Source organism: Adiantum capillus-veneris, chromosome 17, assembly GCF_014529385.1.
Source record: "Adiantum capillus-veneris isolate H3 chromosome 17, ASM1452938v2, whole genome shotgun sequence".
NCBI lineage: Eukaryota > Viridiplantae > Streptophyta > Polypodiopsida > Polypodiales > Pteridaceae > Adiantum > Adiantum capillus-veneris.
The window spans coordinates 27,608,857-27,627,137 of NC_140947.1; the positions used below are offsets into that span (position 1 = coordinate 27,608,857).

The window sequence follows — 18,281 nt, forward strand, 5'->3', positions numbered from 1 at the left end:
TTTGGGACCCGAAAGTGCACAAATAAATCTGCTGCTGTACCTGCTGTAATTCAAAGCATAATTTCAGCAAATAGACATCACCATCGCGTCCGGAGCGTGCCAAAACCCTCTCCTAGACTCCTGGATCATGTAGATCTGACTCTGTATGACGAAGCTACGCAAAAAACTGCGTTTTAGAGCCCGAAAATGGCAAAAACGAGCTGCACACAGTCTTGAACCTGCTCCTGCTCCACTCTGCGTGATGCAATGTCCTCTCAATGCAAGATCCAACGCAAGAGCTCTGCCACAACAGCATCCAAGCACTCGAATGTCAAGCTCTCCTCCGTCGAGCACTTCTCTAACGAGCTCCACTGAGCTCAAAAGCTCCTCTCACCAAGGAAGCCACAACCGCCTCCTCGACCAAGCTTGACCACACCAAGCTCCTAAGCTCCAAAGACAATGCTCCTCAAGATAAAATCGCTCTCCGTGAAACTCCGCGATCGAACTCCACCGTCGAGAGCGAGCGAGCTATCGTCGCGAAGCTCTCAAAGCCGTCGTGCTCTCCGCGGTCACCATAGCTCTGATACCAATTGAAGGGGATCGGGGAGCACCACAGACGGAGAGTGAGAGAGAGAGAAGGAGAGACACACACGATGTGGGTGGGGAGACTCAAAAGAGTGAGCAGCCCCTATACACTTATGCTATGTATAAGGTATACAAGTCAGTGGGCGCCCAGACTCTGGGCGGCCGGACAAGGCACATACGCCTATACCCCAACAGTTACTTGTTTCATTTAGATGGGACATTTAAAGATTCTCTTTTTTTCATTCTCCTTTGTCCTTGTGCACTCTATTTCACCCTCCTTTTCTCTCTCTCTCTCTCTCTCTCTCTCTCTCTCTCTCTATTCCCACAATGGGGTGTACACATATATTCACCCTCCACAATGCTATTTTTCTTGAGTACGCTTTCATTCATATCACCCATTCAGAGGTAGCACTAGTCACTAGGTACCTTTGCATGCAGTCCGACTCATGGCCTAAACTCCATGCTAGGTCAAGCGCTGAGAACTCCTCCCCTATGCAAACGCTTCCGCAACTTTGGTGTATATTGAAAATTGTTTAAAAGTGCAAAATGTGTATTAAAATTTTGTGCATCGATGCCTGGGGAGGGGTATCTCTCACTCACACACTTTCTCAAGCTGCCATAACTTCTATAAACTCTCTGATCTACCTTGACGTGATATTTCCTTGTATTCTAATAGGAAATTGGTCTTTATGCTCTTCCTACGTAGACTTTCTATTGTCAACTTCCATACTTTTGCACGATCCATGGGTGTAGGTGTGAGATGCAAAGAGTGCAAAGATATCAGTGAGGAAGAAAAACGATCACAAGACAAGGAAGATGTAGATGTCGATGAGGGAGATCTCTCTCTCTCTCTCTCTCTCTCTCTCTCTCTCTCATTCATCTCTCGTTCTCTTTTGTATCTATCTTGTCCTATCTTTATTGCCCTCCCTTTCTATTTGTATATTCTACTGTATTATAACAAAAACCACCCTAGCTAAAATTATCTTTGTGATAAAGATAGAGGTAAATATTGACTAAGCTTTGACTCAGTGATGAAGTAGAAAAATGGAAAGCTTTTACAAACTCTTAGATCTCGACCTTGATGGGGTTGGATTGCTACATACATTGAGCTTTATATTCAACATCGACATCATAGTCTTCAATTGGCAACCTTCCTAACCACGTGCACATTTCTCTTTATCCAATCTTGGCAATCCTTAACATTATCTTATTTCTCCCATAGAGTTCTTGTAGTGATCCCATAATGTCCATAGCACCATTATGATTGCCCTGTCATAATAACTAATATCTCATTCTCCTAAATGATTTTCTCATGTTAAACTGATCATTTAATATGGGGAAGTACCAAGGGAGAAAAAGCTAGAATATTGGTTAGGCTGGCAAATCGGTCACAGTAGGGATTCAAAGGGGGGGCCATCTGCAAAAGAGCAATGTGCATCAATGGGCTTCAAAGACCCTAAGGTTCAGCCCATTAAGACTTCCGAAGTGCTACGGTTCCAAAATTAAATTAATACTCAATGGTCAAGCTTTAGGGAAAAATTGGATGCTTGTGGGAAAACTCAAAAGCTTCCCACATCCCTATCTAGGAGGGGGCGAGCCTTTTATGTAGGGGATGAAAGAGAAACACACACATACTCTTGCAAGCTCCCTTTACACAAAGGGCATAGTGGACACATGTAAACTCCCTAGCCCAATTGCCCCCAAGGTGCATTCAAATCCTATTGAATGGCCATAGAGGTGGACCAATGAGAATTAGGCTAGAGTAAATTTAGTTTAATTCATTTAAACACACTTGATAAAAGAACCAATAGAAATTAAGCTCTATTGGACAGTCTCCCAAGGGGTCCAATGAGCATTCAACAGCCCAATGGCTTGCCTGATTCCTATTGGCCAGAAGACTAAGAGGTCCAATGAGAGTTTAATTGCATTATTTAAATACCTAAAGCTCTCACAAAAGGGGAAAGGGGGACACATGTCACAAGTCTATCACTTATGCTTCTTAATTGTCATTGGCTAAGCTTTGCAGGGGCCAATAGGATGCCATCATGAGCAAATAGCAAGAGGGTCAACCAAGAGAGAGAGGGGGCTGATTTTTGCAAGGCATTATCACACACACACACACACACACACACACACACACACTCTCACACAATCTCATGTGTGAAGTAAAGAAGACTATCTCCTTCTCAAGCTTTAATGGAAAGCTCATCATCTACTCCAAGCTTGTGAGAAGGGAGGCCTACACCAACAATTTTTGACTTTGTGATGCAAATCCAACCAAGAGCCAAGCTCCAATGCATGCCCATCTCCTCTACCATGCTAATTACTAAGTTATGCTAAGATATTAAGAGTGATTTTTAGGAGACATACTTCTTTCTTGTAAGAATACTCCTTCTTCCTCTCGATCTACTCTCATACCCCGCTAGCTCTCACCATCTTCGAAGGTGTGTGAGGTCTTGGGTCTGAGATCGTGAGGCAATTGATGTTGTGTTTTCAAGTGTAAGCTTGGTGCTTGAAGCTTCCATCTTCAATGCACCACCAAGTTATTGAAGGAACACAAAGTATTGTATTGTAAAATGTCTCCCTTGATGAAGGAAACCTATAATACAAAGCCTTTTGGAGGGGGGACCGGCTCCATGTAAATCCGGTCCTCAACTGTTGTCAATAGCTTAATTTCTCTCCCTTTTTGAAGTATTGTTCATGCCTATCTAACTAGGTGTTATGCTTTTGTTACTCTCTCCATCCAAGCACTCTTGCTATGCTCATTAGGAATCTATTCTTAATGAAATGATCACTATGTCTATGTTATTTCTGCTATGCACAAGTTAGTAGACCATTAAATGTTACAGGCCCCATGAATCACAATCACCTCAATGATAATATCCTTAGTCAACTTCAAATGAGCATCACAAATATGTGTGTGTGTGTGTGTTTGTAAGAGAGAGAGAGAGAGAGAGAGAGAGAGAGAGAGAGAGAGAGGTATTACTTCACAACATCTTTTAACAAAACATGCAGATTCAACACATTACATGCAAAAAATTGTGTGTGAGATGTTCATAACATTAAGGAGGCTAGAATGATATCAAGGTGCTATTATTGATATATTGTTTGCAATTGAAAAGTCAAAACGCATACACCCCCTTGAGTGATAGAAACATGAACAATAAAGAGGTATATGTTCAACTAAGCTCCTGTGTAGTATCTCTCTCTCTCTCTCTCCATCTCTCCACCCCTTGGGTGTGTGTGCACATTGCCTCTATCCTGTTGCACCCTCCAATTGGCCAAAGCGGATGTAGAGCTTGTGAACTTGCAAATTTGGGGGGAAACTTTGCTAGCCTTAGCGCAAGCTTAAATATATGTATACACTATGGATATGTGGAGGTGAAGTAAAAAAGGAGTGATGGTTTTATTTTAAATTTATGCCCATAACATTGCAACAAGTGTTTATTGGGTTTTTTTTGGAAGAATGGTCACTTATCAAAAGTTACCTATATCATATGCCTCCAACTCCAAGAGAATAATAATAATAGCCCTATACACAAACTACAATTACACTATGGGTGTCTTGTAAGAACCCTCTTAAAAAATTTGTTTTTTGACGAAAATAATCCCCTCCCATAAATCTTGCATGATCTGGTAATTTTTTTAATGAGAGGGCCGGTACAGAGTTTGGGAGCTTTAGTAATCTATTTGTGAAAAATATGTTGCGGTCATAAAAGCTTGATTACTCACCTTATCACTCATTTATGTCATATCCTTTGACCTTGAGTATTGCTTAGATGTTGATTTCACAGAGGTCATTGTGCTAACTATTGACTCTCTCAAGCTGCTGTTTGAGGCTCTTTATTGACAGGTATGTAAATTGTACAATTTCTTAAGAAGGGGAAAGGCGTGAATTGGCACTAGCCTTTAGTGTACTCTTTGCAAAGCAGTGGAACCTTGATTTGAATTTGGCACCCTCCTTTCCATTGATTTTTCCATGCACGTCTATTAACTTTTCAAATTCTCAATATTCTTGGATATGTATTATCATGTCGAATTTAGAATAATATTTCATTAGGAGATTCGAACCCATAACGTACCATTCCTTTTGGACCAGTATTTTTTGGAGGCTGCCGTGGAGCAGAAGAATACGAGAAGGAGGCCAGACGCTGATGCGGTGATGGGGACTAACTCGCTCATCTACAGCTTTGTAGCCAAAGGATCTGTGGTGCTAGCGGAGCAAACCGCCTACTCCGGAAACTTCAGCACCATTGCCGTGCAATGCTTGGAGAAGCTACCCTCTTACAATAGCAGACAGACCTACGCCTGCGATGGCCATTCTTTTAACTACCTTGTCGAGGATGGCTTCGGTATGCATCTATACTTTTCATCTTAGAGAATATGGTGTCAAATTGTGCATGCGATGCACATTATACTGGACAAAGTAGAGTGACACTAAGTTCAACATTTTATAATGGGCACCTTTGTCTGGAATTCTGTATGCATCTTTGATGTTGTTTCCAAGCCTTTTCAGGGCTTCACCTTCTGAAAAGAGGGTTAGCGTTATTGCTTGCATGCACATAGTTTGCATCTCTTGTTGTCTTGTCAACCTTAAGGCTTTATTTAAAGGAGATAGACAAGAATTCCTTTTTTTGTGTCTAGAGGATCAATCTAAGTGTAAATGTTGGAGTTTTTTTTGAAGTGGAGGTTAATGTATTTGATAATCCATACGTAGATTAATACTTGAAATTGCAGAACAATCATTTTGAGGCTCCGTATGATTCACTGCTGAAGTTTTGTTGCCACAGTCTTTCTTGTGGTGGCAAATGACAGCGTTGGTAGAGAATTACCATTTGCTTTCCTTGAGCGTATAAAGGAGGATTTCAAGAGACAGTATCTTGAAGGAGATCAGACAAGCCATGATTTTGATACAGAGTTTGGACTTGAAGACAAGTTCGACATTGCGTACAGTTTAGACAAGGAATTTGGGTAGTTCATGTTTTGGCTTTCCTTTGTGTATTGTATTGCATTCATTTGTTTTTGTAATTTGAATCAGCTTTTTATTGTGATTTTGTAGGCCAAAGTTGAAGGAGCACATGCAATATTGTTCTGAACATCCTGAGGACCTGAGTAGGATTGCTCGAGTAAAGTCAACTCTTTCTGATGTGAGGGGCATTGTGATCGAAAACATAGAGAAGGTTTGTGGTGTCTTTATAGGTTGTCAATTTAACAAACAAAGATTTCTGCTTGTAACTGAAAAATGTCAAAAGCAGTATGTGCTGTCGTTAGAGCGATCTTGTAGCTGCCTCTTTTTTTTTTGAAATTTTTAGGCTTCCTTCTGATGGGGGGAACTTTTTGAATAGTCTACAACATGTAGTTTCTTTCAATTCACTTTACCCTCCAGGCCAGGAATGGTTAGTTTCTAGGAGCCGATCATGTCTTGCAGTAGATAGGTCTGAACTTACACATAGTCTCAGGCACAACAACTCAATTGAAGGTGTTATTCTCTGCTTCGGCTTAATAGGCATTTTTTTAATGTTTGACAAGCTCTTGCAAATCAACCCCAACACCCCCCCCCCCCCCCCCCCCCCCCCCCCCCAAACCCCCACTGCTCCCGCACTCCCCCTGTTTTTGCTCAAGGGCGTGATGCTCGTTTCCTTTGTCTCTATGTGACCTACGGATGGTCAATCATATGGTACCGTCCCAAAAATATCATCAAGATGGATGCCGTTGGGGCTGATTTTAGAGGCATGCACACTCCAAGTGAGAAATCAATAGGAACACACGAACAAAATCTGCAAATAACTGAACTGAACTTGGAGAGAGAGAGAGAGAGAGAGAGAGAGAGAGAGAGAGGAGAGAGAGAGAGAGAGAGAGAGAGAGAGAGAGAGAGAGAGAGAGAGAGAGAGAGAGAGAGAGAGAGAGAGATGTGACGTAGTTTCACGCCAAGATGCACTGGCCCCAAAGATTGGCAGCAATCAAACTCTCATGTGTCATATGCATATGGCACTGACGGTGATATCACCACAATTAGCTGGCTCCAACTTGATCTAGTACTGGTGGTGGAATTTGGAGCTTTGCAAGCGATCAGCATTTGAAGTTTCTGAGCTCGGTAGCCAGCAATCCTCTTCTTGCCTAGTGCCCAAGTTAATATCGTAGCTAGATACAATACTTGCTTCTTCAATCCTGCTTTGGCAACCTAATCTTCTTCTCTCTTGGTAGATGAAGGAAGTACATGTCACAAGTTGGTGACGTGGCATGCTCGACCTGAGAGGACGAGGCCAAGAAGACAAGAAGAATTGCAGGCCGAGGGGCCTAAAACCTAAAAAGTCAAGCGCTTGTGAAACTAATTTGACTATTTTGTTTCTAATTTCTATTTTCTAGAATTAGGACTTTAATAAGAAATGTGCACAAGTTAACTAATAAGTTAAGGAATCACAGATCTGTAAGAAAAACCATCAGGAAACAGACAACTCTGGTGTGTCATATGATGGGTGACAAGAAGCACCGTGAAGGAGTTGGCCTGTTAGTTCGGTGGGAGAAGACCAGGTAATGGTGGTCCCTGAGGAGTCACAAGATGGGTGACAGGTTCATCGGTAAGGGGACACACTAAGGGTCTAAGGAGGAAATCCGAACTGAGTAAGAAAATACGCGTAAGAACGCAAGCACAAGAATAAAGATGGGTTCAATGAAGCTTTTTACGAAAAGCAGGAACAATCGCGGGAAGGCAGACGCTTTCCCGCGAGGAATCTATGTTTGCATTGCATTCGTGCATGTGGTTGCATCCAGGGACTCCTGGGAAGTGTTAAATGCATTGGTTTTAACTTATAAGGTTTTATTGAGTGTTTGGGCAGGTTCAGACCAATTTTAAAATATGCCGGCCGCCCACTTAATAAGTGGGCAGCCACTTAGAAGATAAAGCAACAAAACCAGCCAGCGAATTCTCTCTCCCTATTTCGGGTTTTTAAATTAAATAAAAAAAAAAAACGGCCGCGATCTCTACGCGAGCAGTTATTCGTGCCGTGGCCAGGGAGCTATAAAAGCACCACATGCCCTCACTCACGGGAGGTGCCAACATTAGCAAGAGAAGACTCTGCCGCAAGAGATCGCGAGACTACGAAGCACGGAAGTCGCTTTTCCCGCGCAAGAGCGACAGGTATCTATTGTGGATTCGCCATACGAATTGTTGTCGCGTGTTTGTGTGGTTTGTTTTGCAGGAATCTCCCGTCTTACGGGAGGGCCCTTCACGGGAAGTACGGCTTTGTGCCTAAGTCCCTTACGGGAAAGTACGGCTTTGTGCCTAAGTCCCTTACGGGAAGGAACGGCCTTGTGCCCAAGCACTTTACGGGAAAGCACGACCTTCGGGTCTAAGATTACAGAACGGAGGGGTTTCCTCGGGTTCTCGTGCTTGTATACGAATTCTCCCTGAATAAAAGAATACTCTTAACGGGGGGGGGGGGGGGGGGGGGACCAGCCCATCTTTTGGTCCCCAATACTGTGTCGATCTTCTCCCTTCTCTCATGTTTGCAAAGTATTATAATTTTCAGATTTTCGAAGTGCTCGTGTACGCTCCCGTTTTGTGACAGTGGTATCAGAGCATGGTCTCCTCTCTTTCTCTGTAAAGGAGGACGACTCTGGGAAGATACGGGAAGAAGCCATGACAAGCCAAGAGAGAAGTAAGCAGGCGGAAACCTAAGTCCTGCAGGAAAATCTCGCAGAGTTGGAATTTTTTTTTTCTCTCTGCAAGAAGGCGACACAAGACTTGGGATTCTCTGAGAAGGCGACAAGAGCATGATGCTCAAGAAACTAGAGAATCTGAGAAGCGGAATGCTCAAGATACTTCAGAACCCAGAAGATATCCATGAACATCAATCGAGAACCATAGCCAAGAAATCCCGTCATTTCGGGAAGGATATGAAGAAGGTCTCTAGACCTAGGAACACTCCAGTCAAGCTTGATACTTTTGACGGAAGGGAAGATGTCCTGAAAGCTACTGCGTTTATTCGACAGTTTGAAGTTGCCTTTGCAAACGGCAATTTCTGAGAAGTGTCGAAGGTGAGGCATGTGACCAAACACCTCCAGGGGATTGCAAGTACTTGGTGGTATACCAAAGCTCTGCAAGGAACTTACAACAACAATTCAGGCTGAATTCTCCGACAATTTTTTTTTTTCCTCTACGCTTTGAGGAGGGCATTCAAGAAGATTGGGATTGGTTTGCCCAATAGGAACACGAGCGAGTCAAAGCAAGTAGTGGTTCACTCTTACCAAGGTAGGTCCATTCTTGATCCTCTCTGAGGAAGGAAAGATGAACAAATTTAACGAAGGACTTTTGCCCGAATTTTGTAAACCCATTTGCAAGATACTTTGCAGCAGATGGTGGAGTCAGCAATAAAAGCTGAAAGTGTACACCTTGATGTACATAAAATACAATCCCCGCAGTGGGACGAGAACCATGGAACACAGAAACAGAATTTTTGTTACCTCTCTCGAAGGATACATTGCTATCCGGAGAAAGTTTGGAGTAACAGAACTCAATCTAACTCGTGAATTTTTGACCCTCAAACTTTAAGTGAGAGGGCATATCTTTGATCAAAGTTAAATCTTTGAGGAACTCATAAAATGCGTATTGCTTTTATGCACGACATATGCACGTGTCTAACCAGGACAATCACTCTCGAGTGTTGAGTCAGAACATTGTTTTATACGATGAACTGCTTTGCTTAACCATCCCGGAAGGCCCATGATTGATCTGGTATCCGGTAGTTCTCCAACAAATTGCCTGCTAGTGCGGGTAGGAAATTATGAAGGAACCATTCTGAGCTTTCAAGCAAAGAACAACTTTTATCAAGCTTAAGTACCTTACAAACCAACACTCCCTACCCGGGAAGGGAAGACCAATCTTTGCAAGGAAGAGATGCTGCAGCAGATTTCAGCCGTAAAGAAGACGTTGCCGGTGATGCCCATGGCTGCCCCCAGTGTACCAGATGTCGTCAAGACTCAGTGCGCGAGTTCCCTCGCGAAGAAGTGCCTACGGAGCGTGTTTTCATCACAACAAGCTGCTGTTTTTCTCTGTTTTCAGCCCATAAATGTCGTAGACGGGGCTGATTAACGAGAAGGAACCCGAGAACACACCTCTTTTGTGTGTAGGATTGGAAGAGAGGATTTTCTATGCAGAGATCTCTTCCGGGGAAATGCTTTTTCGAGAACCGAGTTGCGTTACGAGCGTCGTGACTTTGAAGGTACGATTTTTATGTTATGATCTCTAAGTATTTGATTGCAGGTGTACTTCCTCTTCGTGAGGGAGTAGGAGCAGAGGAAGGCATGAGCCTCTGCAGGATAAAAGTGCTCTGAGGAACTAGAGCCAGATCAGCCCAAGGGTTTCGTACCCAAGTTCGGGAACTAGATCCACGGATTGAAGAGAGGTAGACTCTCAAGATGTGATCCGGAAGTTGAAATTCCTAAGGAAAGGACTTCGTGTCCAAGAAAGCGGAGTTACTCTGCAGGAACAGGACTCTGGAAACAGAGCCGGAAAAGCGTTGCAGGGATGCCATGCCCTGAGTAGGACGGCAGAAAGGAAGGAACCATTCCGAGATTCCAAGCAAAGAAAAGCTTTCATTAAGCTTGAATACTCTTTAAGCCCACACCCCCTACCCGGTCAGGGAGGACATGGTAGTGCTTTTCGCACAAATGAATGAACACTCTCTTTATGAGAGAAGGAACAAGCGACGACTACGGCCTGTGCTCGAGGAATCCAAGGATTGAAATCCTAGTTATTTAATGAGCGGGTTTTGCTCTAAGATCGAGCCAAGGGATCGTCAAGCTGAGCGTCTTCGCTCTAAGGATCTTACGAAGGGAAGGTAATTTCCCAGGTTCACCAAAACTCTAACACAGCTTAAGAATTATGTACACCTTTGGGTACATGGATAACACACGAAGATGCAGACCTATGCCAAGGAACTGGACGAGAGTTTGTTATACTCTCTTGAGCGCCTTTTTATGCGCAAGGATATTCCGACACGAGAATTAGATGTGTTCGGTAGAAGGATTCTCTACAGAGAAGAGGTTTTCTGATGGTCGTTGATTATTGAGTACGCTATGTGCTTTTATTATTACAGTAGCAACTTTTGGTTGCGGTATATGTTTCTCCATGAGCAGGTCAAGTAGCATTTACACGCTGCTGGAATAAATTCGAACTATTATGTTCGTAAGAGTAAAATTTGCCAACCATTTTAAAATGGTAAGAATTACCTTAACCACATATGGGAGAACATCCTTGAGATCCAAAGCGGGTTCACCTTTAAGTGTGCCAAGTTTGAACTTATGTTCACAGAATGGTATGGCTAGAATTTTATATGCCTAAGATTTTGCGAGGAATCCTAGATGCTTGCAAGGATGGCCTCTGCAAGGAAGAGATGCTAGTAGGCGTCACGAGAACACTGCTAGTGGTAATAACTTACGAGGGCCCTTCACGGGAAGTACGGCTTCACGCCTAAGTCCCTTACGGGAAAGTACGGTTTCATGCCTAAGTCCCTTACGGGAAAGTACGGCTTTGTGCCTAAGTCCCTTACGGGAAGGAACGGCCTTGTGCCCAAGCCCTTTACGGGAAAGCACGACCTTCGGGTCTAAGATTACAGAACGGAGGGGTTTCCTCGGGTTCTCGTGCTTGTATACGAATTCTCCCTGAATAAAAGAATACTCTTAATGGGGGGGGGGGGACCAGCCCATCTTCTAGTCCCCAATACTGTGTCGATCTTCTCCCTTCTCTCATGTTTGCAAAGTATTATAATTTTCAGATTTTCGAAGTGCTCGTGTACGCTCCCGTTTTGTGACAGCTTGAGGGGTGGAGCAGATTTCAGCGCGTTGTTGACATGCCACACGGCAGTGTTGTATGGATTTTTGCGATTTGTGTTGGCTGTTTTTGGCAGCTCTTGGGGCAAGCTTTTGGTAGTAGATGCTTTTGGACATCAGTGCTTTTAGAGCAATTGCTTTTGGGCATCCCTTGTACTTTTTATAAGGACCCTTGGGCCCTCATTCTTAGAGAGCATTTGGACGCAAAGTCTCGGAGAAGATGACCCTCGAGAGTTGTACCTTTGTGAACCAATATTATTCCCTTCTTGGATCGGCTTGGGTCTGCAGTCGCTAGCCATCCCCGTTGTGGTACTTTGGCAGCCCATCGTGTCACAAACTGTTGATGTGTCAAGCCATTGAAAAATGGAGCCAACCTGCAGATCCTGGCCGAGGGGCCTAAACCCTAAGTGAAGAGGTAGCATAAGAAGTTCCCACCAACTTATAGAACCCCGTCCGATGGGGCCCAAGTGCCTAAAGAGATTAAATAAAGCGGGACCTCCCCCCCCCAACACACACATAGTGTGGAGAATGATGACGTGGCAGCAGATGTACGGAATCTTGCAATTTGCGCTTACATGTTGACGTGGCGGCCTGTACGGGCAGTCTCGCAATTTTCGCTGACAGTGCCACGTGGCAGCCGTATGGATTTCCACAAAACGCGCTGGTTGCGTTTTGGACAAGAAGCTTTTGAGTTTGATTGCTTCTCATGTAAACTGCTTTTAGAGGCCAAGGGCCTTTAAATATGACTCATGAGCTCACACTGTGGCAGTCTACCCGTGGGAGATGCAGAGCAGAGCCATGGGAGTTGTACTCAATTGAAGCAATATAAAGAAATATTGAAAGGGGCGCAAATGTTTGGGGCCAGTGCTCTCTCTTGGGGTGGAACATTGTTACTCCCAATCTCGTGTGTTGTGCACTCTCTATCTCTTTCTGTCACAAGACGGACACCACGTGCCTATAGAAAAGAACAGATTGAACAGACTTTTAGCACTTCCATAACAACTGAAGAGAGAGAGAGAGAGAGAGAGAGAGAGAGAGAGAGAGAGAGAGAGAGAGAGAGAGAGAGAGAGAGAGAGACGTGACTGAGTGGGGAATTCCACCCCAGAGAGTATTGGCCCCAAACTTTGGCGGCCCTGTTGGTATTTCTTTATATTGCATCAACACAGTACAAGTCGGTACTCCAGACTGTGCACCTTCTCCAGGAAGCATGCCAGAGAATGAGCCCTTAGCACATATTTAAAGGCCTTTGGCCTATGAAAAGCAGTTTACATGAAAAGCCTTTAGACAAAGCTTTTGGTCCAAAAGCAATGCCAAAAAGCTGCCAGTGTAAATCACGGAGTTCCGTACAACTGCCCACGTCAGCAATCATCGCAAAACGCGAAAATCCGTATAGCTTGCCATGTCAGCACTGTCATCGTAATTTTCGAAAATCTGCCACGTCATCACTTTGCGCAAGTCTTGTGTGTGTGTGAGGGTCAAACTTCATTTGAATCCTTTATGTCACTTGGGGCCCCATCGGATGGGGTCCCCATAAGTTGGTAGGACTTCTTCTTCTGTTACTTGTTCTTCTTAGGGTTTAGGCCCCTCGGTCGGCATCTGTAGGTTGGCCCCATTCTTCAGGGCTTTGACACGTCAGCAGGTTGTGATACTTTCAGTTCAGTTGTTATTTGAAGTGTTGAAAGTTGTTCAGTCTGTTCTTTTTCCGTTGGCACGTGGTGTCCGTCTCTCGTGACAATGGTATCAAAGCTTCAGGCATGTGCTTTTCTGAAAGCATACCGGTCCTATCAAAGAGCAAACATAGCGGCGCTTCCAAAGTTTCCTGGAAGTTTTATTAAAGAATCTTCATGCCTCGACCTCGGACTTACTTGCCACTCTTGCTCGATCCCGTCTTCATCGCTTTGTCTTACAAGGCATAAGCCATAAAGATCACTTACAAGAGTAGGATCAAGGATTTCTCAAGCGGTTGTTTTTTCCAGAGTCAGTGCCATGCAGTGGTGGAAGTCTATAGCTACCAAGCCACACATTCAGGATGTCTGTGGAGCGTTTGGTTGTATGCTTGAACCTTCGAGTAGCTTCATACCGCAGATCGTTTGACTCAGGGGAGTGCTCAGCAACGACGTTCGTTGTGTCTTGTAACATGCATATGTGAGCATTTGTGTTGCATTGTGATGTGCCAACCATTGAATATTCCTTATTGGATGAGATTCTTCTGGGAAGCCAAGACCCAGGAAATCAAGAGCTCCAATCTGGAATGAGACTCCTTATTGGACAAGATTCTTGTGGGAAGCCAACAACCAAGGAAATCAAGAGCTATGATTTGGAATGAGAAAATTGATTGTCCCTCGGAATGTTTGTCGGAATGACCCTGGATTTTTTTTGGCTAACTTGAGTTGTTTTGTAGATATGCTGTAATCGCGGACGATTAATTTCTTTCAAGAAGAGGGGATGTCACAAACTGGGGGATGTCACAAACTGCTGACGTGTCAAGCCACTGAAGAATGGAGCCAACCTGCAAATCCCGACCGAGGGGCCTAAACCCTAAGTGAAGAAGTAGCAGAAGAAGAAGAATCAGAAGTTCCCACCAACTTATGGGACCCCGTCCGATGGGGCCCAAGTGACCTAAAGAGGTTAAATAAAGCGGGACCTCCCCCCACACACACAACGTGGAGAATGATGATGTGGCAGCAAATGTACGGAATCCCGTAATTTCCACTGACAGTGCCATGTGGCAACCGTACGGATTTCCACAAAACGCGTTGGTTGCTTTTTGGACCGGAAGCTTTTGAGTTTGATTGCTTTTCATGTAAACTGCTCTAAGTGGCCAAGGGCCTTTAAATATGACCCATGAGCTCGCACTCTGGTAGTCTACAAGTGAGAGATGCAGAGCAGAGCCATGTGAGTTGTACTCAGTTGAAGCAATATAAAGAAATACCGAAAGGGGTGCCAATGTTTGGGGCGAGTGCTCTCTCTTGGGGTGGAATACCGCCACTCCTTGTCTCGTGTGTCGTGCACTCTCTATCTCTTTCAGTTCAGTTGTTATTTGAAGTGCTTAAAGTTGTTCAATTTGTTCTTTTTCCATTGGCGCGTGGTGTCCGTCTCTCGTGACACATCAACCCTCTCCTCGGCCATTCGCTCGCCGGCATCGAGTGCTCCCATTGCTGTCCATCATGGGCATCCTTGAGATCTGCCTCTTCAGCCCTTCATTCCTCTCACATCAGGAGCGTGAATCAGCCTCAGATCTACACCTTGGTGGCGATCCTCAATCCCACATCCAAAAGTGGATGAAAATCAGTTCCGGAGGTGCCTCGTGTTGAGGAGTTACCGTGCAGACATTCACCATTCAAGTGAGTAGAGTCTGCACTTGAGGTATTGCATGTGTGTACACTCCATTTACGCAATCTAAAGCAAATACCACATCGGCAACGGTGTGAGGGTTCTTGAGAGGGTTGGTTGAGACCCCCCCCCCCCCTCCCTACGGCCCCCTACACATCTCTGAATCTGCGAACTCGATGATACTATGGGCTGATCAGCTATGGATGATGTCGAGGATGGGTTGAAGACTGAAAACGCTGGCTGATCTGGGGTGCTAGGGCTGAGAGCTGACTTCGCTAGGTTGATCTGGTACTTTGCTGAAAACGCTGATGCAAAAACACTGGTTGGATCTGCTTCATGGAAAAAATGCCAGATAACTGGGGCACTGATGGGCACTGATGGGCGGCTGTCCATAGGGTCCTTCTGGTATTGTGTTCTGATGGTTGAAATGTTAACCGTGGAGTCACCTTTATAGGAAAATAATCCTGGGTGGAGCACGGCAATTTGACATCCACCAACTTGTCACTTGTTAATAAGTTGAACTCATAATAAGAGGTGCTTCGTATGCGGTGACCTAGCTAGGCCAGGTACTAATGCTACTGTGTGGGACTCCCTCTACACCTAGCAGATACTAGCTGTGCTCATGTGCAATCAGAGGTTATGGAACTTCTCAAAAGTGTCTAGGCATGCAGGTCTTGCGTAGAGGCTCACAATGATGCGAGAACGCTTCCTAGGCTGTCCTAAACCCTAATGTAGGAGTTACAGCTTGTCCACATGCACATACGGTTAGATCTGCACGTGACATAAGGGCCAGGAATTTCTGAGTTGGTAAAGAAGGTAAAAAATCAATGGCCACTGAGATAATCTACTCTACTCCAATGTTTAACTATGTATAAGAAGGGGATAGCTGTGATGAGGTGCTCTGGTGGTTAATACGGGAGTTTTACTTGTCATTTTAGTGGATGGGCAGCCCAGGAGCACTTGTCTATCAGGATTTGCTCTTCATCAGCACTCTGCCTGCATTATTTTGCACCATAGGCGGCCCTCCCATCCTCATGTGCTATCAGTACTATTTGGCTGCTGATGCTTTTCGTTTATGTAGGTCTCTCAAGGCGTTTGCCCCAAGTGGCTATTCTCATTTAAGGTACATGCAAAAGGTGCACATATGCGCAAATCTCATTCTCCATGTATCCCGCTGATCGAGGTTGGATAGATGATGTTTACATACTCCAGGCTACGTTCAAACGCTGTTTGGTGCACTAAATAAAAAACTCTCCATCTCTTCCTTCTTTATCAGCCCCCTTCGCTCTCTTCTTACTGGTAACACTTAAAAGAAATCCTATTAGTTCCGAATATACCCCTGCCCTCCCCTCCCCTCCCCTGCCCTGATCCCACCCACATTCCAAAGGCGCTTCCTGCCTCAGTCTGCGCGCAACCATCTCTGCCTTCATGCCCCTCTTGCCTCTGCGGCTCTTCACAGGCGTTGGTGGTCACATGAGAGAGAGAGAGAGAGAGAGAGAGAGAGAGAGAGAGAGAGAGAGAGAGAGAGAGAGAGCTCGCCAGCACAGAGCTCCATGTTCAACTCTCCTCTAACAACCTCATCGTGAGAGACAAGCCCACCCCCTTTGTGTCCTCTCTCTCTCTCTCTCTCTCTCTCTCTCTCTCTCTCTCTCTCGGCCAACTGTAGGAAACGAGTGTCGGCTTTCTTCCTGTGGCTTCTAAAGCATGCTTTGCAGGTTAGCTTATCCATGGGACAACTGATTGCTAAGGCAAAGCACCCTGGGACCGCAGGTATGGAAGCAATGAATGTAGAACAGACAGAGCAATTGAGCTCATGGCTCGTGTAACGCATGGAAGTTGGCTGTGAAGTAGAAAGAGCACACAATTTGGGGGAGGCAAGAAGGCCTGCAATTGGCAACTCTACGCATGGCGACACGCTGACAGAGAGTCGAGTCTCCACCTAATCCCGAGGACGTGCGAAGAGAGAGAGAGAGATCGAGAGAGAGAAAATCGTGGAGGCGAAGAGCCTCTCACACACTGTGACAGAGAGAGATCCAAGCATCTCGAGACTCGGAGAGATTCTTCTCCTCCCTATTTTTTCAAAATTGACGAGACATACTCCTCCCAAAATCTCACCTTTTTGGGATGGTTAATCAGGGCATGGTGTAACTCCTTGTTGTCAAGAGGGAAAGGTCCTTCAGTGGTGACTGCCTGGATTGGAGTAGCCATTGATACCAAAATTGCAGCTCAAGGGTTTTTTAACTGTTCACTTTTTGTCCAAAAATTTCTTGCAGGTTCAGTTATGGAGATAAGGGGCAAAGCATAGACAGCTGTGGGTTAACTTTTCTCTCCCTTGTCTTTTACAGCTTCTGGATCGTGGTGAAAAAATCGAGCTTCTAGTAGACAAAACCGAGAACCTTCGATTCCAGGTCTGCTTTTGAGAGTCCAAATATTTCCAATTTTTATCTTCAATTGTTTTTGAGGCTGATTAATCGCCACTCTAATGAGCAGGCAGACAGTTTTCAGCGTCAAGGCAGGCAGTTACGCAGGAAAATGTGGTTGCAGAGTGTCAAAATCAAGCTGGCAATGTTTGGCATAACATTCATTTTTATACTGATAATATGGCTTTCTGTCTGCCATGGTCTTAAGTGTAAATAAATAGTGAATGCCTATATTAGTTATATATCAGATGCTTTTACCTGGATTTCCCCTATCAAGCTGTACATATATTTACGAACATTGTGGCTATAGAGCTTTAGGCTAGGGGATTGTGTATGCTTTTGTGAGAAAGCGAAACATGATTGGGGACATCGAGTTAAGGCTCGTCTTTACTGAAATAGCCCATGAAGGTTCATCACTTTTGTGTAACAGTGTACTTGCCAAATTAGATCAAATAAGAACAAAGCTCATTCAGGTGGTTTTTTTTTTCCGTAATTTACACACAGTCGATGTCTGTGAGCAGCAATATACGGGGAGCCTACCTTAGGCTACGTGAACAGATGCTTAGTGTGTTTACAAAACCCTTGTACTGATAAGCAATTGATTTGTGTATCATTTTCATTTGCCTTTTGCCTAAGTGGGAAATGTTTAGGGAGTGTCCATATGAACAGAGCCGAATGCTGTGCCTGATTCGTCAAGCTTTGAAAGTCTGAGATAATGTATTGGTACGACGGCCACTGGCTTGAATATAGAACATACTTATGTTGTGTGTGAGATATCCGTGTACAATTGAAAGCTTCTCCCTGACTTTTCTAATGCTTTAAAGTATTCAATAGATGGTGTCTTCTGTGTATAAGACTGAAAGCTTTTCTCTGGCTTTTGCTAATGCTTTGAGTATCCCTGTTTATAGGCCTCTGATAGTCTTCTCAGCTATATTCAGGCTGAGAATTGATCCATGTGATGGTTGAGAGTTGAAGTATATTGTGTTATGATTAAATGCAGAGGTGAATTCTGACCTTGTACAAGTTGTGTGGATTATAGAAGGAACCTTGGTGGCCCAATTGTGGATGCAGAGAGCCCTTTCATCAATCTTTGGATAGTTAAGAAGGGTATATTTTGGCACTGATGGAGAGACC

At 44.5% G+C, this 18,281-nt stretch overlaps 1 protein-coding gene across 1 annotated transcript; it reads left to right on the forward strand.

The window, feature by feature from the left end:
* The first annotated feature begins 4,647 nt into the window (after window positions 1–4,647).
* LOC147436970 (vesicle-associated membrane protein 727-like) lies at window positions 4,648–17,640 on the forward strand. The gene is made up of 5 exons (XM_086486364.1): window positions 4,648–4,916; window positions 5,355–5,535; window positions 5,624–5,744; window positions 17,073–17,135; window positions 17,218–17,640. The coding sequence occupies exons 1-5, from the start codon at window positions 4,727–4,729 to the stop codon at window positions 17,362–17,364; spliced, it is 702 nt and encodes a 233-aa protein (XP_086342490.1). The 5' UTR covers window positions 4,648–4,726; the 3' UTR covers window positions 17,365–17,640.
* Window positions 17,641–18,281: the final 641 nt, after the last annotated feature.